This window comes from Rhinatrema bivittatum, chromosome 16 (genome assembly GCF_901001135.1).
Source record: "Rhinatrema bivittatum chromosome 16, aRhiBiv1.1, whole genome shotgun sequence".
Lineage (NCBI taxonomy): Eukaryota > Metazoa > Chordata > Amphibia > Gymnophiona > Rhinatrematidae > Rhinatrema > Rhinatrema bivittatum.
In genome coordinates, this window is record NC_042630.1 from 49158360 (window position 1) to 49185733 (window position 27374).

Consider the following 27374-nt stretch of genomic DNA (forward strand, 5'->3'; position numbering starts at 1 on the left):
CTTGTCTGAGAACCTGGCATCAGGACTTGGCCATCGGACATCTCTGGCCTCATCTCCTGAACTCCAACTGATGCAGCAAGTGGGGACATTCCCAGCACCTAAACATTTTGTGTGTGGGGGTTCTGGGCCAGGGCTTAAGCCCTGATCTCAGCCTAGGCTGCAGTGTTGGGCCTGGCCTTGACCTACACAGTGACCCCAGTGTTGGGCCAGGGCCTAGGCCAAAACTCCAATTTTGCAACCGGGTGTAGCCCCTTTGTTTTGCCTTTCCTATGCCCAGGTGAGACCTCAGCATCGTTCCTGGGTGTAACCATGATTCTTGCTTTGGGTCTCAGCCTTGGGCCTGTGTCCAGGACAGATGGCTCACTTTTTTTTTTCAAAATGAAAAAAGAAAACCCTTGGAATTTTATTGAATTTCCTTTTGTTTCATTTTCAAAATGTAATGAAACAAAATAGGAAACTTTGTTGTCATTTCCGATTTTGTTTAAAATGAAGGCACAGCCCAAATATTTAATAGCAAGTATATTTGAGCAGTAAGATCATAGAACAGAGAATAAATAAAGCCAAATAATACAGAAGTTGATTGCAGATAACAATTGCTATGATTGTTATTTCTTTCAATGGCTCTTCTCTTTCTGAAATGCACATTCACACATCAAAACATTTAAAAGTTCTTGGAATAAATGATAATATTCTTCAAACTTTAATCCTGTATAATATCTTCACAGATAGGCCCATAGATTCCACAAACATGTTTATCACCTTCTAATTTCTCTGAAGGTTTGCAGAAGGGATGATGTAACTAATTCTTTCTTAACCCAGTAGTTAAAATGTTACTGCTCTTCTGAGAATAATTGTTGAGGTCTTTAATAGAAAATATTCTAAAGCTACGATGAGCTCTAGAGAAAAAACCCTGAAATACTTGCACTATAAAAGGAAGGGGCAATAGGAGTGATTGTAAAATAACATTTGTCAGGAACAGATTCTGCTTCTCTTGCTTCATAATTCACTGTAAAATATAAATTCTAAGGGATATTCTCCCTGAGTTGAGCACTTTGCACAGGGTATAGTAGATGTGATAGTCCAGCAGTCAGGAAGGATCTGGGCAGTGAGTAATACAAGTGATTACAGGGCCTGATGTTTCTGGAAGTCATGCTGCTTTTATTAACATCTCTGGAGCCTACAACAGAAAAGTCACAACCCAGATCTGGCTGCAAACTGAACACTGGTAAAAACATCTGGGGCATTTTAAACTACTCACAGAATGGCGACCTGATACTGGGTGGGATTTTGCAGTTATCTTTAACACAAGCTGAGGAGCATGGCTCACTCAGAGAATATTATTTTGAAGATAATTGTGGTGGGTAAGTATTACAGATTATTCTAGTTTGATGTGTCATGCATGATCTCTCTTTGCAGGAAAATATAGTATCTTTATTACATATTATGCAAATGTATCTCATGCATATTCATTAAGGTCCATATAGCCAGCTAAAAGTGTGGCTGAATATATGCAGATAAAGTTATCCAGGTAATCTGAGGCCTGCTGTTTGACTGAGCAGAATTACCCAGGTAACTTTTGCCAGCCAGTGGTGAATATCTGATCTGCACAACTAAACTTAAACTGCCCTGGGAACACTCCTAGTGCTGTCCCTTTTCATCCAGCTAAACTGCAGTAATTAGCTCTGACAAAATGCAGCCGTCAGCGGTTGTGCTGAAACTACAAGATTTCTCCAGGTAACCTCCAAAGTAGCAGGAGAAACCTTTAGATTATTAACCTCATTGTGGATAACCAGAAAACCTGTTTCACTGGGAATTGCAGCAGAGAAGTTTGTGAAGCACTGTTGTATGGGGAGAATGAAAACCTCATATAAACTGTATATTGTATTTATTTTATATTCCTACTATTACTTACCTCTATATGACTACTCAACACATGCACTGCTGCACAAAAATAAATAAGAGACAGTCCCTGCTCAGAAGAGCTTACACTCTAATCAAGACAATCCTACAGAGCAAAAGAGACTTTGGGGATTTCATGTATTAAGAAAAATGGTTACAGTCATTAAGACTGCAATCAGGTTAATCAGAGGTTAAGATTTAACAGTGTCTGTCAGAGTGAATATGAATGAGGACAGAGAGGTAGCCAGACTCAAACTCAGGAAGTATTTGGTGAAGAAAGGTGGAAAGCACAGAGCTGAGAGGGGGCAGTGGAGGAGGAGGAGGACCCAGATAAGAGAGAGACTTGCCCCATGAGCAGAGTTCATGAGGAGGGGAGAAGGGAGAGGTAAGAGAGGAGAGGGAGTGAGGAGCAGCAGAGTGAAGGCTCTTGTAGGTGAGTAAAGGGAACTTGAACTGTATGCGGAAATGTGCAGGGAGCCAATGAGTGGCTGGCAAAGGCAACATTGGTTTTACCAGAAATGTATTCTGATTGTCTCCTGCCTGAATGACTGAAAATAAAGGCAAATACTTCTTTTCATGTGAACAATATTTGTGACTGTTGAATTGAAATAGTTGTGTAGCATAAGAAATCCTATTATACAGTACAATGCAGACCTATAGGAATGAGGGCTTGTGATTAACTGGGGCTAGGGAACCTCTGTGCCTACTCTCCACCATCCTAGGGATCCCCTTGTTATGCCTGGAACAACCCTCAGGATTGGCAGGACCCACTGCAGTCAGAACAACTCCCTCTCTCTCTGCCCCAGGCTGTCAGGCAGGAGGGGGCTGCAAATAGAAATGTAAGCACTGACTACTGGGCTCCAATAGGTATCTGAGCAATTCCCCCTCTCCCATTCCCTCCAGTCCTCAGCAGTCACTTTACTTCTTTATCTGTGCTCTCTCTCCCCTTCAGGCTCAGTCCTACCTGCTGTCTGGATCAGAGCAGCAGGATCTGGATGTGGGGAAACCACTGTAAAGGGTTTTTCTCCCAGGGAGCGAACCAGTGGCGTAGCCAGAATTGATTTTTTGGGTGGGCACAAGGTTAACATGGGTGGGCTGTAGGCATGCAGGTCTACTAGTTGTTTTTTTACTGATAAATAATGCCAAATTATGCAGCATAGCATTCACATCTACGCCTAAGTATGAGGTTTACTTAATGATACAAACATAATTCACGGTGATTTGTGGTACTTTAGCCTTCTTATTATTACGATTTTATACACAGCTCCTACCTGTCCATAAATTTTGAGAGAGTGGTTGTGTTGCTTATATTTAAATTGCTAACATCTCAAAATATAGATATATATTTTTACCTTTGTTGTCTGATCTTTGTATTTTTCTAATCAGTTGGTCCTGGTCTCTTTTTCCCATTTTTTCCCTTATAGCTCATTTCCTAATTCCTTTTCAGTGTCTTTCTTCTATTACTGTCTTCTTCCCTTCCACACACACACACACACACACACACACACACACACATACACGCTTTCTCTCACAGACTCCCTCTCACACACTCAAGCTCTCACTCTCATATGCTCTCCCCCCCCCCCCCCCAAGCTCACATTCAAGTTCTCACTTTCTCACCCCTCCCCAGGCTTATATTCTTATGCACACACAGACGCACATCCAGGCACCCATTCTCACCCACACACATAAACCCAGACTCCCATTCTCACCCACAAACCCATGCTCCCAGTCTCACCCACACATATTCAAGCTCCCATTCTCATCCATACATATACACATTTAAGGTACTATTCTCACCCACACATACACACATTCAAGCACCCATTCTTATCCACATATTCAAGCTTCCATTCTCACCCACCCACACAAACCCAGGCTCTCATTCTCACCCATATATACACATTCAAGCTCCCATTCTCACCCACCCACAAACCCAGGCTCCCATTCTCAACCACACATACACACATTCGAGCTCCCATTCACCCACATATTCAAGCTTCCATTCTCACCTACATACACACCCAGGCTCCAGTTTTCACCCACACACACTCCCATTCTCATCCACACATACACATTCAAGCACGTGCACAGCTTCCGCTTTCTCCCCCAGAGCAGGAAGATCAGCTGCCTCTCCTGCTGCCACCGGACTCCTGCTATCTTCGGGCGTCCAAACTTCCTGTCGGGGGGGGGGGGGGAGCGGAAGCGCAGCGCACAACGTCCGCTTCCTCCCCCCCCCCCCCCCAAGCAGGAAGATCGGCCCGACGCCCGAAGATAGCAGGAGTCCGGTGGCAGCAGGAGAGGCAGCTGATCTTCCTGCTCTGGGGGAGAAAGCGGAAGCTGTGCGCGGCGCTTCCGCTCCCCCAAACAGAAAGTTCGGCAGGCCGTTTGGTCCGAAGATAGCAGGAGTCCGGTGGCAGCAGGAGAGGCAGCTGATCTTCCTGCTTTGGGGGGAGGAAGCGGAAGCTGCCCGCGGCGCTTCCGCTCCCCACCCCCAAACAGGAAGTTCGGCGGGCCCGAAGATAGCAGGAGAACGGGTGGCAGCAGGAGAGGCAGCTGATCTTCCTGCTTTGGGGGGAGGAAGCGGAAGCTGCCCGCGGCGCTTCCGCTCCCCCCCTGAACAGGAAGACCAGTTGGCCATACGGCCGCAGCAGCGCTTCCCCATGTGTGCCGTGATGGCGCGCGAGGCGAGGGTTCTCTTGTTCGCTGTCGCGGGGATGGGATCCCGCGACAGCCTTGCAGTTCCGGTGCCAGTTGGGTGGGCCTGGGTCTAAGTTGGGTGGGCACCTGCCCACCCAGGCCCACCCATGGCTACGCCACTGGAGCGAACTCATCTAACCTCCTGTCTATGGGTCTGAACCCTCACTAATTCAGCTCTCCACACCCATCATAAACTCTGACCCTGCTCTGCTCTGTCACTGCCTTTCCTTGTGCCAAACTCCTGACTTCATACCAGGAGTTCACTCCTGCAAGGAGCTGGTTCTGACTGGTCCACAATGCACTATTGTTTAGTTTGGAGGCAGAAAGGAAAGTGGACTTTCAGCACAGACTCTATGACCTTTATTTAGGGAAATCTAGTCGCACTGATCTGTCACCCTGCTGACAGACTGACCTTGTCTAGCTGGAAGGCTGCTTCTGTGATTTATTAAGGAAACTTTCTGTAAGCTGTCCCCTCATTCAAACTGCTGCCAATCTCTTCTCTCAGGACAGCAATCTTTGGTGGAGTCCCTTACAAACCAGTCCTTACAAGCCAGTCCCCCAGCACCTTGCAAAATCACCTCACACCAGGGACCGGTTCCCCTGTCTTTGCAGTCAGTGCACAAGGCACCATTGCAGTATAAGCTCATTGGGGAGGGGACTTCATTTTTTTGTAGAACAAACTTCCTCAAGTAAATTATCATTTCTATGAAAGTGTCCAGGTGCTTTTGTAATCTCTTAAGACCTGATGTGTATTTCTATATCTGTTTCTATGAAAGTGTCCAGGTGCTTCTCTAATCTCTTAAGACCTGATGTGTATTTCTATATCTGTTTCTATGAAAGTGTCCAGGGTGCTTTTGTAATCTCTTAAGACCTGATGTATATTTCTTTATCTGTTTCTATGAAAGTGTCCAGGTGCTTTTGTAATCTCTTAAGACCTGATGTGTATTTCTATATCTGTTTCTATGAAAGTGTCCAGGTGCTTTTGTAACCTCTTTAGACCTGCTGTATATTTCTATATCTGTTTCTATGAAAGTGTCCAGGTGCTTTTCTAACCTCTTAAGACCTGATGTGTATTTCTATTTCTGTTTCTATGAAAGTGTCCAGGTGCTTTTGTAACCTCTTTAGACCTGATGTGTATTTCTATATCTGTTTCTATGAAAGTGTCCAGGTGCTTTTGTAATCTCTTAAGACCTGATGTATATTTCTATATCTGTTTCTATGAAAGTGTCCAGGTGCTTTTCTAACCTCTTAAGACCTGATGTGTATTTCTATTTCTGTTTCTATGAAAGTGTCCAGGGTGCTTTTGTAATCTCTTAAGACCTGATGTGTATTTCTATATCTGTTTCTATGAAAGTGTCCAGGTGCTTTTGTAATCTCTTTAGACCTGATGTGTATTTCTATATCTGTTTCTATGAAAGTGTCCAGGTGCTTTTGTAATCTCTTTAGACCTTATGTGTATTTCTATATCTGTTTCTATGAAAGTGTCCAGGTGCTTTTCTAATCTCTTAAGACCTGATGTATATTTCTATATCTGTTTCTATGAAAGTGTCCAGGTGCTTTTCTAACCTCTTAAGACCTGATGTGTATTTCTATTTCTGTTTCTATGAAAGTGTCCAGGGTGCTTTTGTAATCTCTTAAGACCTGATGTGTATTTCTATATCTGTTTCTATGAAAGTGTCCAGGTGCTTTTGTAATCTCTTTAGACCTGATGTGTATTTCTATATCTGTTTCTATGAAAGTGTCCAGGTGCTTTTGTAATCTCTTTAGACCTTATGTGTATTTCTATATCTGTTTCTATGAAAGTGTCCAGGTGCTTTTCTAACCTCTTAAGACCTGATGTATATTTCTATATCTGTTTCTATGAAAGTGTCCAGGTGCTTTTCTAATCTCTTAAGACCTGATGTATATTTCTATATCTGTTTCTATGAAAGTGTCCAGGTGCTTTTGTAACCTCTTTAGACCTGATGTATATTTCTATCTCTGTTTCTATGAAAGTGTCCAGGTGCTTTTCTAATCTCTTTAGACCTGATGTGTATTTCTATATCTGTTTCTATGAAAGTGTCCAGGTGCTTTTCTAACCTCTTAAGACCTGATGTATATTTCTATATCTGTTTCTATGAAAGTGTCCAGGTGCTTTTGTAACCTCTTTAGACCTGATGTGTATTTCTATATCTGTTTCTATGAAAGTGTCCAGGTGCTTTTCTAATCTCTTAAGACCTGATGTGTATTTCTATATCTGTTTCTATGAAAGTGTTCAGGTGCTTTTCTAATCTCTTAAGACCTGATGTGTATTTCTATATCTGTTTCTATGAAAGTGTCCAGGTGCTTTTCTAATCTCTTAAGACCTGCTGTGTATTTCTATATCTGTTTCTATGAAAGTGCCCAGGTGCTTTTGTAATCTCTTAAGACCTGATGTGTATTTCTATATCTGTTTCTATGAAAGTGTCCAGGTGCTTTTGTAATCTCTTTAGACCTGATGTGTATTTCTATATCTGTTTCTATGAAAGTGCCCAGGTGCTTTTCTAATCTCTTAAGACCTGATGTGTATTTCTATATCTGTTTCTATGAAAGTGTCCAGGTGCTTTTCTAATCTCTTAAGACCTGATGTGTATTTCTATATCTGTTTCTATGAAAGTGTCCAGGTGCTTTTCTAACCTCTTAAGACCTGATGTGTATTTCTATATCTGTTTCTATGAAAGTGTCCAGGTGCTTTTGTAATCTCTTTAGACCTGATGTGTATTTCTATATCTGTTTCTATGAAAGTGTCCAGGGTGCTTTTCTAATCTCTTAAGACCTGATGTGTATTTCTATATCTGTTTCTATATTATGGACATCCAGGACCTCACTCGCTTGCCATTCCCATTCACATACCAAGAATCACGTTACACCTTCTTTGGGTAAAATAAGGCCGCAGCTTTATTAACCTGGAGACCCGAGCCCAGCATAACATTTTAACCCTATCGACAATATCTTAACAATATATTAACCTTAGCGGTTTCAGCTTCCCCCCCTCCTCTGACCATCCGCCGCTCCCCCGGCAGGAATAGTCACCACCAGCCTTCGGCTCAACCAACAGGCTCTCCCCCCCTCCCCCCCCCGGATTCGGACTCCCGCCACCTGCCTGCAAGGAGCCCACCCGGGTGGACTCCCGCCGCCATCCTGCAAGGAGTCCCGCCGGCCATCTCCCGCCACTTCTAGCAAGGAGCTCCACCATGACAACAGCCCCCCTCAGTTGTCACCACCGTCTTCCGCTGAAACCCCGATTTAACAATCAACCAAATCTACTATTCAGGCTCGGGCCCTCCACAAGCCCCCCCCCCCCCCCCCCACACACACACACACACAGCTACGACAACAAGCCTAACCCCGACAGCCTAAACATAAGGGAGGGTGGGAGGGGATTCGCTCCGCTGCTGCCTTCTCGCTGCCGCCCTGAGCTCTCCCTTGCACGCCCCCGTGCCCTCGCACTCCTCCCCTCCTCCCTCGACCCCGATGGCCAGACGGCCAATCGGAGCCTCGCAACCATGGCAACATGCTCTGTTCGCCAATCCCTGCCTTCCCCCACACGCTTCCCCTTAACTCCTCCCCCCCCCCCCCCGCCCGCGCTGGCCTCCCCGCGACCTGATTGCCTGCCCTTTCGGCCTTCCTCTCCCCCCTTTTCCCCCCCTCCCGTGCTTGTCTCCCCTTCCCCGATCGCGAGGCTCTCGAGTGGGCCTGGGCCCACATTATCTGGCACGAGCGGTCACGGGGCCCGCTCGGGCGTCCATGAAAGTGTCCAGGTGCTTCTGTAACCTCTTAAGACCTGATGTGTATTTCTATATCTGTTTCTATGAAAGTGTCCAGGTGCTTTTGTAACCTCTTAAGACCTGATGTGTATTTCTATATCTGTTTCTATGAAAGTGTCCAGGTGCTTTTGTAACCTCTTAAGACCTGATATATATTTCTATATCTGTTTCTATGAAAGTGTCCAGGTGCTTTTGTAACCTCTTAAGACCTGATGTGTATTTCTATATCTGTTTCTATGAAAGTGTCCAGGTGCTTTTGTAACCTCTTAAGACCTGATATATATTTCTATATCTGTTTCTATGAAAGTGTCCAGGTGCTTTTGTAACCTCTTAAGACCTGATGTGTATTTCTATATCTGTTTCTATGAAAGTGTCCAGGTGCTTTTCTAATCTCTTTAGACCTGATGTGTATTTCTATATCTGTTTCTATGAAAGTGTCCAGGTGCTTTTGTAACCTCTTAAGACCTGATGTGTATTTCTATATCTGTTTCTATGAAAGTGTCCAGGTGCTTTTGTAACCTCTTAAGACCTGATGTATATTTCTATATCTGTTTCTATGACAGTGTCCAGGTGCTTTTGTAATCTCTTAAGACCTGATGTGTATTTCTATATCTGTTTCTATGAAAGTGTCCAGGTGCTTTTGTAATCTCTTAAAACCTGATCTGTATTTCTATATCTGTTTCTATGAAAGTGTCCAGGTGCTTTTGTAATCTAAGACCTGATGTGTATTTCTATATCTGTCTCTATGAAAGTGTCCAGGTGCTTTTCTAATCTCTTAAGACCTGATGTACATTTCTGTATCTGTTTCTATGAAAGTGTCCAGGGTGATTTTCTAATCTCTTAAGACCTGATGTATATTTCTATATCTGTTTCTATGAAAGTGTCCAGGTGCTTTTCTAATCTCTTAAGACCTGATGTATATTTCTATATCTGTTTCTATTTGCTTGTAGATGTGATACAGAATTCCTTTTCTTGCCTTGCCAGGATAGTTTCTATTGTTATCCTTTTTTTCGTAATAATTTGAACATAAAATCTATATTTTCACTTTCACATTGTGCTTCTCATTGACCCAAATATTATTCCCAAAGTTCCCACTTTTGTGAGACATCCTCTGGTGATCAGGCTCCATAATCCTGCTCAGGTCTGAGCCAACGCATGACCACCACCAACCTAAGCTTGATATTAATAGAAAGCTGGGTTTATCTAAAATGAGGACTGGGTGGATGTTCCAAAATGAATTGCTTATTTCAATTTCTACAGTAATTAGGAATACATTAAATATAGGACTGAGAGTGCAAAAAGTATTTAATTATGCTTTATCAGATGAAGCCTAGCATGATGCTCATTAGTAGCACTGCTAGAAACTCTTTGAGATTAGTGTAAGAGACATTTAGTATTATAGAGGGCAATATTCAAAAAGCATTCAGCACTAATTAGCCACATAAGTATTGCTCATGCAGCTATGTAGCACTTGCTGAATACGTAGCTACATTCAGCGGCTGCTGCTTATGAGGCTAAAAAGTTACCCATATAACTTGTGGCTTATGTGGCTAAGTTAGACCTGCTTTCCTGCATGTTTAAACCCAGCTGGTAATAACTTGTACAACTAAGCGTGGATATTATATTCAATGCTTAACCATACTGCTGAATAGGGTTGTGCATTCGTTTTGAACTTAAATGTAAAAAAAAGTGATGAGGCGAAAACGATCGGATTTCCAACTTATTCAACATAGCTATGTTGAATAAGTTGGAAATCGCGATTGTTGATCCTAAATAAAAATTTAAACCCCTCACCCTCCTTAATCCCCCCCCAAGACTTACCACAACTCCCTGGTGATCCAGCGGGGAGTCAGGACGCCATTTCTGAACTCCTTTGCGAGGAGCACGTGACGTCGGCGCCACGTCAGAGTGACGCGGCGTCACGTGATTCCCCGCGGGTTCGCTCCGGGACCCTCGTTGGGCCCAAAAGGAACTTTTGGCCAGCTTGGGGGGGTCAGCCCCCCCAAGCTGGCCAAAAGTTCCTTTTGGGAGTTGTGGTAAGTCTTGGGGGGGGGGGATTAAGGAGGGTGAGGTGTTTAAATTTTTATTTGCACGTATGGACATAGACTCAACTTATGGAATTCTCTATATGTCCATATTGACCGAAATTGACCCCCCCCCCCTTTCGACTTATGGACTTATGAACATAAACTTTTGGTCTGCACATCCCTACTGCTGAATATACTTTGTTACTTAGCCAGATAAGTTATATTCAGTTAAGTTACTTGAATGACCAGCTTTGAATATTGGCCTCATATATAAATTAGATAGAAGCTCTTCTTAAAGTAATTCAAGTAATATATGTATTTAAGGATAGATATGTGTATTTGTTTAAAACAAATGGGTAAAATGCAATAAATGAGACCGTTTCTGATTCCTTCATATACTCCTGAAATGAATGGTGGGTGTACGCAAATTTAAATGTAACCCCCCGTACACCTGGGGTCACCTGCCCAGTCTCAGGGAGCATTAGGGTTACTCTCCCGAGCAGGGGAATTAAATCTCTGGGGCAGGATAATCTGCAGTACCAGTACCAGGCTCAGAACACTCCACATAAACAAACCTTTCTCCAGACTCAAGTTGTGCTCCAAAAATAAATTTTACTGAAGAATCTTCTGACTCAAACATAATGATAGTTCAGGTAGATACAGAAAGTAAAGATGATTACAGTTCCAGAAAAACTTTAACTCTTCTCCTTATAGCTCATATCCTTCTTACAGTATCACAGCGCCTCTAGTTACTTTGTTTTATCTTCTCTCCTCAATCTTTGAACACCTAGCCTGACCCTCTCGTTAATCTCCTCAATTAGCAAAATAGTTACAGGAATGTCCAGTTCAACTCAAGGAAAAATCCTTCTGGTGCTGCATCAGGATCCTCTGAGCCCCAAACAAGTTCTCTCTGGCACAGTTTGATTTCCTGGTCCAGATATGTTCTTCCTTTAGTTAAGCACAGGTTTTATCTTTTAACTTCCAGGCCGTGTTGCACCCTATGCTTCCTCTCTTCAGACCTCTGGGGATTTTTAGAGGAAAATCTGAGCCCCAGCTGATCCCTGCTCTAATCCTGGGTGGGGATCACAGCTTCAGCCAATCTATTCCCTTGCAATCTGAAGCCGCCCCAGACTCAGTAGAATCAGCGTTTTTATCCCTTCTGCTCAATGACAGAGCCCCTAGGGGATGTATCCCCTTGTCTGTCAAGAAAGGCAGATAACACCTTCTGATACACAGATGACCCAGAGCTTTGCAATATTCCTATATTGGATCCAGGATAACCTTTTGCCCTCTCAGCATCCTGTGCACTTTCAGCAGGTGCTAAAACAGTTAAGAGAATAATCAGAGCTGCCATAGGGGGAAACCTCTATTTCAACATAAAACCTGTTAGCACTGTTAACTTCTATAGACTCTTGTGGAGCAGGGGCCACATAAATATGTTTTCCTTCATTTATGTCTCCCTTTCAAGTTTATGGCTCACTGAAAAGTGTTGCAGTGACTCTGCTGCAGGGAGACAAACAACTATGGCAAACATCTGTTTCCAATCGGGTCGATTCAGTAAAGACCGCAGGAGAGCGGGCGGACGCGCGCACAGGCCACTCGCCTGTGCACGCGATACATTATTTAAATTAGGCCCGGCGGTAGAAATGGGCAAAAGGAGGCTCTAGGGACACTAGCGCGTCCCTAGCGCCTCCTTTTTGACAGGAGCGGCTGTCAGCGGGTTTGATAGCTGACGCTCAATTTTGCCGGCGTCGGTTCTCGAACCCGCTGACAGCCACGGGCTCGGAAACCAGACCCCGGCAAAATTGAGCATCCGGTTTTCGACCCGACAGCCGCCGGCCAATTTTTTTTTCTTTTTTTTTTTTTACATTTTTAGCCTTCGGGACCTCTGACTTAATTTCGTCATGATATTATGTCGGAGGGCACCCGAAGAAATTAGCGCCTTCCTTTGGGTAGGCGCTAATTTCTGAAAGTAAAATGTGCGGTTTGGCTGCACATTTTACTTACTGAATCGTGCGTGAATACCTAATAGGGCCATCAACATGCATTTGCATGTTGATGGCCCTAGTACTCCTGTTAGGTTCGGCGGGTTGGAAGCGCATTTTCCTCCCCTTACTGAATAAGGGGTAAGGGAAAACGCGCGTCCAATCAAGGATTAACAGTGCGCTCCGTCGGAGTGCACTGTACTGTATCGGCCTATTTGTGAGGGAGCAGCCAGGCTGGAGCCAAAATGAAAGAACTACACAGGTAGATGGAGGGCCAATCAAGGTGAAATATATTTTTTTAACTAGCCTATAACTGGCATTTAGATTAAACTAAGAAGGCTGCTTCTGTACTCCAATCTATTACCCTTCTGCAGTGAGCAGGCAGAAAGCAGTATCTCAGACTAAGTCACACAACTCACACAACCATATGACTCCTACATATGACATTTTATCTTTTCCTATATCTTCTTAATTTTATTTATTTTAATATTTTTATTACTTCTCATATTTATATTTTTTGGGTTTTAACCCTACTTCGTTTTTCTTTTGTATTTTAATTTTCTTTTAATTCTTCTCTCTCCTTTTTTAAAGCTTTCCTTTGACTGAGTTCTTTTGAAAATACAAATTTTATATACAAAATGCAAGAGAGAAAGTACTTTCTTTGCACATGATCAGACAATTAATTGGAAAGACATCAGCATTAATTTTTCCCTTTGTTACAGATATATTTTTGGTATGTGCAAAAGGAGTATATCAGCAGTATACAAACATACACTGTGTATGAATGTGCATTTGAGAGAAACATTTTTGCAAACAATGTGAGGGTAGGAATCTTTGTTTTCAGTTTTTATTTTATTTTACCTAGGAATTTATTAGTGTTTATCACAGCAAAGAAAAAATGGGAGAAATCAGTGAATTAATAAGCTATCATTTTTCCCAGTAAATATCATTTTTGTTTTTGATGTAATAAACCCTGATAATTTCTGGGGAGAAATAAAAACTGAAAATGAGGGCCCCATTGTGAGAGAGAGCCCTAGAAAGATGGAGACTGAGTTTGTGTCACAAGAAGGTTGCTAAATCTGCTTGGCAATTTGGCAGTGCAGGCTATGCACTGAAGTGAACTCAATCGTTGCTAAGTATGTGACAGACAGATACTGGTGAGTGGTATTGTATCAATAGAGAATATTGTGACATGAAAGCCCTGGTAGCCACATCCAATTCCATCATGCTGTCATGGTCAGGCAGGCTGGAGTCAGAGAGCATCCCCACAAAAGCAGTGCAAGACAACAGGGCTGAATTAAGGCTGCTCTTCTGTCTATCTGCTCTCTCCTATAAAGGTTGAGTCCTTACGTTCTGGGGCCTGGTAGGATTTGTTTATGGCAGAACAACATGGTGCTGGCTGGTAGCTGAGGTCGGTGATAGGGTGAAAGCTGAGGCTAGGCACAGGCTGGACACAGGTACTGGCAAGAGGCTGGATGCAGAGCATAGGATGGTGATTAATCCAGTTACTGAGAGCAGGCAGGGTCTGGAGCTGAACCATGGAAAAGGGCAAGTGTTAGGTTTTTTAAGTTTCATGGACTCTTGGCCCAAGGTGGGAGTTGATACTACCAGAGAGATAGGGCCCCTCAGGTCCCCACCATCGGGAGGCAAGGCTGGCTGGGAACAGAGGCGACTGTACTACTGCTGTGGCCCTGGAGAGAAGAGAAGTAAAAGAGCTACCTGCGTCATAGCCATGTGATCGCAGGTATCCGCACTGTGCCTGTACTGTGGAGTTTCCCGAGGAGCAGAGCTGAGGAGAGACAGTTCCAAGGAGTCACAGTGCAGGGTAGATCTGAGAGAGGATATCCCAGAAAGGTTCCCACTGTGAGAGCGCACAGGGCTGGCCCCGAGGAGCGGGGAAGTGCAGAGGCAGACTTTTTGGTGAATAGGTGCTGAAGCTGCACCGAGCAGCAGGGAGGTGTAGAGACACGAGACAGTCTCTTTGAAGTAGTGGAGCAGGGGCTATCCCGAAGAGCAGAGAAATGTAGAGGCAGACTCTCTGATGTAGCAATGCTGAGGCTACTCCGAGGAGCAGGGTAGCGTAGAGTCAGGTTCTCTGATGTGGCAATGCTGGGATTACCCCGAGGAGCGGGATAGAATAGAAGCAGACTCTCTGATGTGGTAATGCTGAGACTATCCCAAGGGGTGGGGTAGTGTGGAAGCAGGCGCTCTGGAGAAGTAGCGCTTGTGGCCCTCCCAAGGAGCAGGAAGCATAAGAAAAAGTCCCTGGGACAGAAGCGCAAGTGAGCCCCCGAGGAGCGGGTACTCAGCCAGAGTCCAAGAGAGTGCAGAGATCCAACTGGAACCTCAGGTCCGAAGCACAAAAACAAACACCCAGAGTAGCTGAGGGAACTTGTTGCCAAGTCAGTTTGCTAAGGCCCAAGGCAGTGCTTAAATATCTTGCTCTTGTGATGTCATCAATCGGGGATGGCCTGGGGTTCCCACCATAGGCCCATTAAATGAAGCACCAATGGTACGCACATGCGCCTAAGGAGGCCTGGTGTCATAGCGTGGATCAGCGGTGATCCAGCCACCACGTGGGATGCAGAAAGGACAGCGGTAGTGGCTGGCTGCAGCTGCAAGCACCCCAGGAGTGAAGGGCCAGGCAAGACACAAAGTAAGTTGAGGCAGCCGCTGGCGGCCACGGCCTACAGTCATAACAGCAAGGACTGGAAAACAGACAAGGACTTGGCAGAAAGTGCAAGACAGAACAAGGATTAGACAAGGACAGGACTTGACAAGGACAAGGTCTAGACAACAATAAACAGGGAAGCCCAAAAGGGCACAATGATGTCTAGGAGAATCTAGCAGGGCCAGAGGCTGTAACGTAAGGCAGAGAGGCCCAGAGGGCAACAGGAAGACAACTAGACCCGGAAGGCCACAGAGCAAAGCAGGAGGCCAAAAAAGGCTACAAGGCAAGGCAGAAGATCCAGGGAGACTACAAGGAATGGCAAAAGGTCTGAGTAGGATGCAAGGCAAGACAAACTGGTGAATTTTCAGAAGGATTTACATGTGTAAATGTAACTACTATCACAGCAATTTTCAAATGCTATTTACACATATAAACTGCACTTATGAAAGCAAATCCTATGGACAATTCAATGACATATATTGTGGCAATTTTCAAAAGTCCACTTACTCGAGTAAAGTGCATTTACTCGAATAAAACTCAATTTTATGCATGTAAATGATTTTTAAAATCAGGCCCAAAGTGAGAAGGTGGCCAGGTCAAGGACCTAAGGTGACTTGATGAAAAGGCACTGAGGAAATGACCAGGGATCAGGTGATCTGAAAGGGAGTGGCTTTTGCAACTGGGAGCAGGGCTTGCTGAATGCCCCTGGTGGGGGGAAGACTATACAGCAGGCTGAAACTTGGCATGGAGAAACTGCACAGCAGGCAAAGTCATGCCACTGCAAGGAAATGGGAGCAGAGAGAATGGCAAGGGCAGAGAATTGGTTGTTGATACACAGTCAGCCAAGCCTGTGAGAAATACTTGTAGAAGAGAAAAAGAAGGGAGTCCTGATTCAAAATCTGACATATTTTTTATCTGCAGAAATCAAGTACTGGAAGCCAGCTAAATAAAAAAGAAATTAAAATTTTCAGAACATGTGCCACTGCCACTTTGTATGGGTGCTATGAAAGATTTTTCTCTGAAGCCAGACTAGTTTAGTGGCAGTGAAGAAATAAAAAATAAGTACAGCAAAGTGATTGCTGTTAAATATATCTGAAGCAAGAAACCTGTGAGGGAATGGGTTGGACCATTAGATGACCGAGGGGTTAAAGGGGCTCTTAGGGAAGATAAGGCCATTGCAGAAAGACTAAATGATTTGCTTGCTTCTGTGTTTACTAATGAGGATGTTGAGGAGATACCAGTTCCAGAGATGGTTTTCAGGGGTGATGAGTCAGACGAACTGAACAAAATCACTGTGAACTTGGAAGATGTAGTAGGCCAGATTGACAAACTAAAGAGTAGCAAATTACCTGGACCAGATGGTATGCATCCTAGGGTACTGAAGGAACTGAAAAATGAAATTTCTGATCTATTAGTTACAATTTGTAACCTATCATTAAAATCACCCATTGTACCTGAAGACTGGAGGGTGGCCAATGTAACCCCAATATTTAAAAAAGACACCAGGGGCAGTCCGGGTAACTATAGACCAGTAAGCCTGACTTCAGTGCCAGGAAAAATAGTGGAAACTATTCTCAAGATCAAAATCGTAGAGCATATTGAAAGACATGGTTTAATGGAATACAGTCAACATGGATTTACCCAAGGGAAGTCTTGCCTAACAAATCTGCTTCATTTTTTGAAGGGGTTAATAAACATGGTGATACTGTTGAGGGGGGGGATGATAGAGGTCTTTAAAATCATGAGATGTCTGGAATGAGTATATGTCAATCGGTTATTTATACTGTACTTTTGGATAATAGAAGGACTAGGGGGCACTCCATGATGTTAGCAAGCAGCACATTTAAGACTAATTGGAGAAAATTATTTTTCACTCAATGTACACCTAAGCTCTGGAATTTATTGCCAGAGGATGTGGTTACTGCAGTTAGTGTAGCTGGGTTTAAAAAAATGTTTGGATACGTTCTTGTAGGAGAAGTCTATTAACTGCTATTAATGAAGTTGACTTAGGGAATGACCTCTGCTATGACTGGCATCAGTAGCTTGGGATCATCTTAATGTTTGGGTACTTGCCAGGTTCTTGTGGCCTGGTTTGGCCTCTGATGGAAACAGAATGCTGGGCTTGATGGACCCTTGGTCTGACCCAGCATGGCAATTTTTTATGTTCTTATGACATTGCTTTCATTAATATGCCCATCATACAGGGATGCCATTTAAACTCATAACAGTCAATGAAGTCTTTAAAAAGACATTTTCTTGTGTATAATCATCGGTCTTATATTAATACAGAAATCTTTTGAAAAATTTGTGAAAAAACTAAGGGGCCGATGCAATCACTGCGCTCAGCCGAGTGCACTGTATAACCTGCAGTTGGACGCAGTGGCGTAGCCACGGGTGGGCCTGGGTGGGCAGGTGCCCACCCAACTTAGACCCAGGCCCACCCAACTGGCACCGGAACTGCAAGGCTGTCGCGGGATCCCATCCCCGCGACAGCGAACAAGAGAACCCACGCCTCGCGCGCCATCACGGCACACATGGGGAAGCGCTGCTGCGGCCGCATGGCCAACCGGTCTTCCTGTTCGGGGGGGGCGGAAGCGCCACGCGCAGCTTCCGCTTCCTCCCCCCAATGCAGGAAGATCAGCTGCCTCTCCTGCTGCCACCCGTTCTCCTGCTATCTTCGGGCCAAACGGCCGCCAAACTTCCTGTTTGGGGGAGCGGAAGCGCCGCGCACAGCTTCCGCTTTCTCCCCCAAAACAGGAAGATCAGCTGCCTCTCCTGCTGCCACCGGCCTCCTGCTATCTTCGGGCGTCGGGCCGTACTGCCCGCCGATCTTCCTGCTTGGGGGGGGGGGGGGAGGAAGTGGACGTTGTGCGCTGCGCTTCCGCTCCCCCCCCCCCCCCGACAGGAAGTTCGGCGGGCAGTACGGCCCGACGCCCGAAGATAGCAGGAGGCCGGTGGCAGCAGGAGAGGCAGCTGATCTTCCTGCTCTGGGGGAGAAAGCGGAAGCTGTGCACGTGCTTGAATGTGTATGTGTGGATGAGAATGGGAGTGTGTGTGGGTGAAAACTGGAGCCTGGGTGTATATGTGGGTGAGAATGGAAGCTTGAATATGTGGGTGAATGGGAGCTCGAATGTGTGTATGTGTGGTTGAGAATGGGAGCCTGGGTTTGTGGGTGGGTGAGAATGGGAGCTTGAATGTGTGTATATATGGGTGAGAATGAGAGCCTGGGTTTGTGTGGGTGGGTGAGAATGGAAGCTTGAATATGTGGATAAGAATGGGTGCTTGAATGTGTGTATGTGTGGGTGAGAATAGTACCTTAAATGTGTATATGTATGGATGAGAATGGGAGCTTGAATATGTGTGGGTGAGACTGGGAGCATGGGTTTGTGGGTGAGAATGGGAGTCTGGGTTTATGTGTGTGGGTGAGAATGGGTGCCTGGATGTGCATCTGTGTGTGTATAAGAATATAAGCCTGGGGAGGGGTGAGAAAGTGAGAACTTGAATGTGAGCTTGTGGGGGGTGGGGGGGGGGAGCATATGAGAGTGACAGCTTGAGTGTGTGAGAGGGAGTCTGTGAGAGAAAGCGTGTATGTGTGTGTGTGTGTGTGTGTGTGTGTGGAAGGGAAGAAGACAGTAATAGAAGAAAGACACTGAAAAGGAATTAGGAAATGAGCTATAAGGGAAAAAATGGGAAAAAGAGACCAGGACCAACTGATTAGAAAAATACAAAGATCAGACAACAAAGGTAAAAATATATATCTATATTTTGAGATGTTAGCAATTTAAATATAAGCAACACAACCGCTCTCTCAAAATTTATGGACAGGTAGGAGCCGTGTATAAAATTGTAATAATAAGAAGGCTAAAGTACCACAAATCACCGTGAATTATGTTTGTATCATTAAGTAAACCTCATACTTAGGCGTAGATGTGAATGCTATGCTGCATAATTTGGCATTATTTATCAGTAAAAAAACAACTAGTAGACCTGCATGCCTACAGCCCACCCATGTTAACCTTGTGCCCACCCAAAAAATCAATTCTGGCTACGCCACTGGTTGGACGTGCGTTGTATAGGTGCTATCTAATGCCCTTGTGCCATAAGGGGATTAGCGCCTGTACAATGCGCGTCCAATGCAGAGTGAAACTAATATCACTCATCCTATTCAAATGCATGTGATTGAGGCTATTAGCTATTCAAATGCATGTGACTGAGGCTATTAGCTATTCAAATGCAAAAAAAACCCCAATCTGTCTATGACTCACATGTTTGTGCTCAGAAATGAATGCCTGTCTGAAGCAAGTTTTAATTGCTGCAAGCTCCTAAAATTAGTACAGTAAAGCCTCCTAGTTAATATCTTTGAGATATTAGGTAGGAGAAAGAAATCTTTAAAAAAAAGTTTTAAAAAATCGACTGCTGCCGGGTGCAGGAAATGGACATCTTTTTCCTGAATCCCTGGCTGTACGCCATTTGGGAAAACCGACGCTGATAAATTTGGCGGACGGCCGACACTCATGGGCTCCCATTATAAAGGAGGCGCTAGGGATGTGCAAGCCGATACACGCACAAGTGCCGGGCCCTGAAAAAGAGGTGGGCAGGCCGGGACAGTGCCCATTAGCTGTTGTTCCTGGGACGCTGGCTGATGCACACAAGTTACTTCTGCTCCTACAAAGGAGTAAGGAAACAAAATAAAAAAAATAGACAGGTAGGAGGTAGGGGTCAGGGTGGAGAGGGGAAAGGGGAAAGGGAAGGAAGGTTAAGTAGGGGGGTAGGGAAACTCCCTAACAGTCCTTAATTTGAGCAGATTGGGAGGGAACTGGACGAGGCCTGATTGTGTCACCGTGAGTAATACTAGAAAATTCATCCTGCGCTCGCTGCCTGCACATGCGTGTGCAGATTGTAAGATCTGGTGTGCATGGCCAATAGATTTTATAACATGCACACACACTAGGACATGCATGTTAAAAAAGTGGTGCGTCCATGTGTATGCGCCAGGAACTGCATGCACATGGACATGCGTGCGCTTCTTTTAAAATCTACTCCTTTGTGATTTTATTGGCACAGTCTAAAAAATGTTCTCAAAACTTATTTGCAAAAAAACTTCTGTATTGATATGACTGATGATTTTACTCAAGACGAAGTCTATTTAAAAACTTTATTGACTGTCATGAATTTAAAAGGCGTCCCTATATGAAGGTCATATTAATGAAAACAATGTGAAATCACAGTGAGTTTTTCTCAACTTTCTTCTAGCTTGATCGGCTTTATTTTTCACCTATTCGGGTTCATTATATTTCTAATAGTGTGTGTGTGTGTGTGTGTTTGTGTGTGTGTGTGTGTGTATGTGTATTTGCCTGCACCTGTGTGTATTTTAGGGAGGAATATGGATGCCTCTGTCTGTGTGTGGGGAGGGTGCTCTGTGTGTGTGTGTGTGTGTGTGTGTGTGTGCACATTAGGGATGTGAATCGTTTTTGACGATTTAAAATATCGTCCGATATATTTTAAATCGTCAAAAATCATTAGAGCCGCGATACAATAACAATTCCCCCGATTTATCGTTAAAAAATCGTAAATCGGGGGAAGGGGGAGGGGAAGGGGGAGGGGGAGGGCGGGAAAACTGGCACACTAAAACAACCCTAAAACCCACCCCGACCCTTTAAAATAAATCCCCCACCCTCCCGAACCCCCCCAAAATGCCTTAAATTACCTGGGGTCCAGAGGAAGGGTCCCGGTGTGATCTTTTACTCTCGGTCCTCCGTGCGTTGTAGAAATGGCGCTGGCGCTACCTTTGACCTGTCATATGACAGGGCAAAGGTAGCGCCAGTGCCATTTTGTTTTTTTGTCCCCCGACGTCAGGAGAGTAGGAGATCGCTCCCGGACCCCCGCTGGACCCCCAGGGACTTTTGGCCAGCTTGGGGGCCTCCTGACCCCCACAAGACTTGCCAAAAGTCCAGCGGGGGTCCGGAACGACCTCCTGCAGTCGAATCGTGTTGCCATACGGCCGGCGCCATTTTCCGTATGGAAAAACAATTTGCGGTAGGAGATCGTTCCGGACCCCCGATGGACTTTTGGCAAGTCTTGTGGGGGTCAGGAGGCCCCCCCAAGCTGGCCAAAAGTCCCTGGGGGTCCGGGAGCGATTTCCTATGCTCCTGACGTCGGGGGATAAAAAAACAAAATGGCGCCGGCGCTACCTTTGACCTGTCATATGACAGGTCAAAGGTAGCGCCGGCGCCATTACTACAACGCACGGAGGACCGAGAGTAAAAGACCACACCGGGACCCTTCCTCTGGACCCCAGGTAATTTAAGGCATTTTGGGGGGGGTTCGGGAGGGTGGGGGATTTATTTTAAAGGGTCGGGGTGGGTTTTAGGAATGTTTTAGTGTGCCGGTTTTTGATTTACACGATTTACACAATTTACACGATATTTAAAAAACCGAAACTGCGACGATCCGATTCCCTCCCCCTCCCAGCCGAAATCGATCGTTAAGACGATCGATCACACGATTCACATCTCTAGTGCACATGTATTTGCCTGCACCTGTGTGTGTTTTAGGGAGGAATATGGATGGTCTGCCTGTGTGTGGGGAGGGTGCTTTGTGTGGATGTGTGTGTATGCTTGTGCCTTGTCTATGTGAGTGTTTGTCTGCCAGTGCCTTCCTGTGGGTGTGCTACTGTGTTTGTGAGTGACAGAGCTTTTAAGACAGAGCTTAATGTCTTTGCAAAGTGCATTGTTCTGGGCACCACCTGATGGCCACAACTGTTTGACTGAGATTGATTTGAGAGAGGGAGAAAGAGAGAGAGATAAGGAGAGTAAGAATATCAGTGGTGGGAGACATGAAATAATGTGGTTAAAAGAGGAGTGTAAAGAATATTCTTAAGAAAGGAGGGAGGATATTCACCCAAATTATTTTTGGACAAACAACAGACGACTTTGGGATTTTTCAGAATAATAATTTCTGTAAAACCAGAAACTTGGGCGAAAAATATAGATCAGGAATGCACATCATTTTGAAATGAATTCTTGGAGGCCAGTCTGTAGGAAGAGTTGGGGGTGAATATCCTGTGCATTCCTGATATATATTTGCAAATGTCTAGTGGTTATTTACTTTTTCACATAATACAAGGGCTAGGGGCACTCCATGAAGTTAGCAAGTAGCATACTTAAAACAAATTGGAAACAATTATTTTTCTCAATGCACAATTAAGCTCTGTAATTTATTGTTGGAGGATGCAATTAATGAAGTTAGAATAGTTGTTTTTAAAAAAGGTTTTCAACAAGTACTTGGAAAAGAAGTCCATAAACTGCTAATAACCAAGATGACTTAGCGGTAGATCTTAAAAGATGAGCGTACGCACATATGAAAGCGCCGATGTTAGAACATGTGCACGCTGGCACGCATATATTATAAAATCTGGTGACCACGCGCACATGTGGTGTATTTTACAATCCGTGTGCACATCTGCGGGTGCCGTGCGCAAGGAGGGATGCATTTTTGCAAATGACGCATGGCGACGCAATCGGGCCTTTGAGTCCCCTCCAATTAAGAAGCGCACTGGAAGGGACCTTCCCTAAAACCCTGTCTAACCTTCCTTGTCCTTCTCTCCTCCCTGACACCTATACTAACTATTAATATGATTTTATTTGTTTCATAACTTACCTGCTCCTTCAGAGAGAAGTAACTTATGCACACCAGCCGACTGCCAGCACGCACTTCCCCAGCACAGCGGGTAATAGACGCTGTCCCGGTCAGTCTCCACCCTGCCCTGCCCCTCCCCACTCAGACCACACCCCCTGCCCGCCCCTTTCTCAGGGCTTGGCACTTGTGCACATATTGGTGTTTATGCACGTGGCCGGGCCCTTTAGAAAATGTGTACGGCACGCGCAAGGCCCAGCCACGCATGTAAACCCCAAAATGTATGCATGCCAGGCTTTTAAAATCCGTGCTTTAGGGAATAGCTACTAATTTTTACAAACATTAGTAGCATGGGATTTTATTTTACTGTTTGGGTATTTGTCAGGTACTTGTATCCCAGATTGACCAGAAGGGAAAGAGGATGCTGGGCTTGGTGGACTCTCATTTTGACTCAATATGGCAGCTTCCTATGTATTTATGTTCTCTTAGATAACAGTATTTATGAGTCAAAAATATTGTAAATTAAGGGGGTGGAGCTGCCACTAAGAGTCTCTTTTATGTTTTTTTCAGCTTTTTTACCTTTCTTTCCATGTTATCTTAGAGCATTTCTCTTTCTTTAAATCTCCCTGTCCTTTCTCTGAAGCTGCAATGAGTGCATTTTGAATACTGCAACCTGCTATGTAGGTTTACATTTTCCACCTTTCCCTGTCCCTTCAGGCTTTTCTTTAGTGTGACTTGATGCGTTAAAACATTCTCTCTGAAACACCCTTCTTTTATTCATCATTTCTCGTTCTTTTTTCTTTACAGTTTCCATTATCCTTATGCATTGCAAACCTAAAATGTCAGTTTAAGAACATTTAAATCTTGCTTACAATCAATCCTTTATAAAGACCCAAATGTTTGTGGTTAGAAATAGAGCCAGGAAACTAGAGAGATAGAAATGAATGGAATACATTACAAAGGAGGAATGTGAAATACATTACCTAAAACAGCCAGAGAATGGAGCTCTCTTGGGAAAGGTTACAAAACTCTTCAAGCACAGTTCCACATTCCTTTTAGAATGTCAATTAATTAAAGAGCATATTTTCTGCGGAAATAGAAAAGGTGCAATGAAGAAACATTTCTAGAACTGAGTGTAATGTATTATAAGATGCATGCATTGTTGTGCAATTACTGACAATACTAATATTCCTACAGAATACATGGTAATAATGCACGACACCTGCTGGCCTTTGCTTTTGCCATTGAGGAGATCAACAATAGCTCAGACATTTTACCCAACATCACTCTGGGATTCCTGATGTACGATTCCTGCATAAGTGACAGAATTTCAGTCCTAAACACACTGAGAATATTGTCTGTCAAGAAGGATGCAGTTCCCAATTACAGCTGTTCTCAGAAGGACAGAGTCATGGCTTTCATTGGTCACTTGATGTCTTTTCCATCCTATTCAACAGCACAAATCACAGGGATTTACAGATTTCCTCAGGTAGGGCGAAGAGATTTTTTTTTCCATTTCTAGCATTTTATAACCTATGATGCACTTTTTAAATGCCAAAAAATTTGAACTGAATTACATATTCCTTTAAACTTTTTGAAATGGTTAATTTCAGTATAAAAATATATCAAGATGTGTTTATGCCATTAGCAACAAAAAGAAAAAGATACAGCATGACAGCATCATAAATGTAGTGAATCTCATAAATGTAGTGAAATGCAGGGAAGTTAAAGGACAGAAGAGGTTACAAATACTATGGGGTAATTTGGTAACATCACACATTATAAAATCATCAAATGAATTACGCACCTTTGTATAGCAGATTTAAGCAGTAAGTCTGCTTTGAATATTATCTCATTAAATCTTCCCAGCCAAGTTACACCTGATAAAATGACCACATAATTGTTTAATGAAAATATATGTTCATACTTTTTATTAACTTTATATTTATTCAGTTTTAATCAATATTACATGATAGAAAACAAAGCATTTCATGTATTAATAGAAAGGAAAAACCTTACAAATAATAACCCATCTTCAAAAAAGTAAGTCCACATAATGGATGTACTAGCAATCATTCCAGGTACTATCTAGATTAGCAAATAATAATAATAAATGATAGGCCCGTGACAGGGTCTACTCACCGCTGGCGCACGGCTCCCAGACCTGGCCAGTCCTCACTGGCAATGGTATCCCACACCCTTGCTGCCTCCTCGGGTGCTCCCAATTCCTCTACGGACTTCTCTGGCTCCTGGTGGGTCTCCCCACATGTGCCGCAGGGAGCCACTGCCATCCAGCGTCCTGCCTCCTCCTAGGCTCATGCGCGCCTCATTGGTCTTTAAAGAGGCTGCGGCAGGAATCTAACCCGCGACCCTGGATAATGACATCATCTGGCCCTGGAATTTAAGACAGGGCCCAACACTCATTCCTTGCCTTGCAGCAGGTCTCCATGTTAGTCATGTGCTTCATTGCTCATTCCCTTCCTGACTTTGTTCCTGGCTCTTGTTCCTGACTTTGTTCCTGGTTCCTGTTCCTGATGTTGTTCCTGGGTCCTATGTAGCCTTTGCTTCGGAATGATTACTGCCTTTGACCCTTGCTTCGTTGGACCACACTCAGGACTGATTATTAGCTTTGACCCTTGCTTTGTTGAACTACGCTCTAGACTGACTACTGGCTTTGACCCTTGCTTCGTTGGACTATGCCCTGGATTGATTCCTGGCTTTGAACATTGCTCCACTGTGTGTCGCTTAGCTCTGCCACCTGACCCAACTCCAGCCTGCTCCTGACCTTGCCTCTGGTATCTCCTTGGACTTGGCATTGTTAGGCTTCGGCCTTCTGTTCTCCGATCATCACCTACTCTTCTTCTCTGGCACATCATTGCCGCCCTCTGGATCCCTGCCTCATCCGGACTTATCTGGGTCCCTCTGATACCTCTGCTGGCCCCTGGTTGCCTACTTCAAATACCCACTGGGAGTCATCTGATGGAGGCCTGACTAAGACCAGCCAGCCCCGGTAACCTGCGGGGAATGAGGGCTGATATTGGCGAAGCTCCAGTTGACTTCCGTCTCCCAGTCTGCTCCTCCTCCTGATAGTGGGGACCCATGGGGCTTGCCCTACAGGTAGCATCAATCCCACCTCGGGCTAAGGGTCCACCACCAGTGCAACACAAACATCAAAGATTAATAATCAGTAAGAGGAGGAAGGAAATCAAATATTATACAATGTCTACAAATTTGTGAAAGAACTAAAAAATGAATTGTTAGACCTATTTCAATTAATTTGTAACCTATTGTTAAAATCATGCATTGTACCTGAGCATTGGAAGATGGCCAATGTAACCCCCATATTTAAAAAGGGATCCAAGGCTGATCCAGGAAATTATAGAGCGGTGAGCCTGACTTCAGTACTGGGAAAAATCATGGAAACTGTTATAAAAATCAAATCACAAAATATTTAGATAGACTTAGTTTGATGGGATACAGCCAACATGGATTTACCCAATTGAAGGCTTGCCTCTCAAATCTTTTTGAAGAGTTGAATAAACATGTGGACAAAGGTGAACCAGTAGATGAGGTGTATTTGGATTTTCAGAAGATGTTCAACAAAGTCCCACATGAGAGGCTTTGAAGAAAACTAAAAAGTCACGGCATAGGAGGCAATGTCCTTTTATGGATTGCAAGCTGGTTAAAAGACAAGAAACAAAGAATATGGGATTAAATGGTCTGTTTTCACAGGTAAACAGTGGAGTGCCTCAGGGATCTGTACTTGGACCAGTGCTTTTTAATATATTTATAAATGTTCTGGAAAGGGGTACAATGAGTGAGGTGATCAAATTTGTGGATGACTCAAAAATATGCAGAGTGGTTAAATCTCAAACTGATTGCGATAAATTGCAAGAGGACCTTTTGAGACTGGAAGATTGTGCTTCAAAACGGCAGATAAAATTTAACGTGGACAAGTGCAAAGTTATGCATATAGGGAACATTAACCCTTGCTGTAGTTACACAATGTTAGGTTCTATCTTAGGAATTACCACCCAGGAAAGAGATCTAGGCATGATGATGGATAATACATTGAAATTGTCAGTGCTGTGTGCTGTGGTGATCATAAAAGCATACAGAATGTTAGGAATTATTAGGAAGTGAATGGCTAATAAAAGGATGGATGTCATAATGCCTCTGTATTGCTCCATGGTGAGAACACATCCTGAATAATGTGTGCAGTTCTGGTTGCCACATCTCAAAAACGGTATAGTTGCAATAGGTAAAGTGCAGAAAAGATTGACCATAATGATAAGGGGCATGTAATGGCTGCCCTATAAGGAAAGGCTAAAGAAGTTAGCCTTTCAGTTTGCTGTTCAGTTTGGAGAAGGTTTGGACAGGTCGGCCCCTGTCACATGGTAGGAGCAATGGATGGCCGGCACCATCGTGGGCCATCCATTGCACCTACCATGTGACAGGGGCCGACCAATGGCACCGATAGACTGTGTGACATAGTAAGGTCAAAGGCTATCGACGCCATTTTGAATACTGGCAGCCGACGGCCCAAATGCAGGAGATCGCTCCCGGACCCCCGCTGGACCACCAGGGACTTTTGGCAAGTCTTGGGGGGTCAGGAGGGTGGGGGTAAATTTGGTAATGATACGTTGCATTCTGGGGGGTTCGCCATGCATTT

At 44.3% G+C, this 27374-nt stretch overlaps 1 protein-coding gene across 1 annotated transcript in view; it reads left to right on the forward strand.

Annotated features, from left to right (window-relative positions):
- Positions 1 to 2121: 2121 nt before the first annotated feature.
- LOC115077642 (vomeronasal type-2 receptor 26-like) overlaps positions 2122 to 27374 on the forward strand; it is a 176017-nt gene continuing 150764 nt past the window's right edge. Inside the window, exons 1-3 of the mRNA XM_029579937.1 lie at positions 2122 to 2139; positions 2852 to 2910; positions 23900 to 24191. Coding sequence (XP_029435797.1) covers positions 2122 to 2139; positions 2852 to 2910; positions 23900 to 24191 — 369 coding nt within the window. The remainder of the gene's footprint in view (positions 2140 to 2851; positions 2911 to 23899; positions 24192 to 27374) is intronic.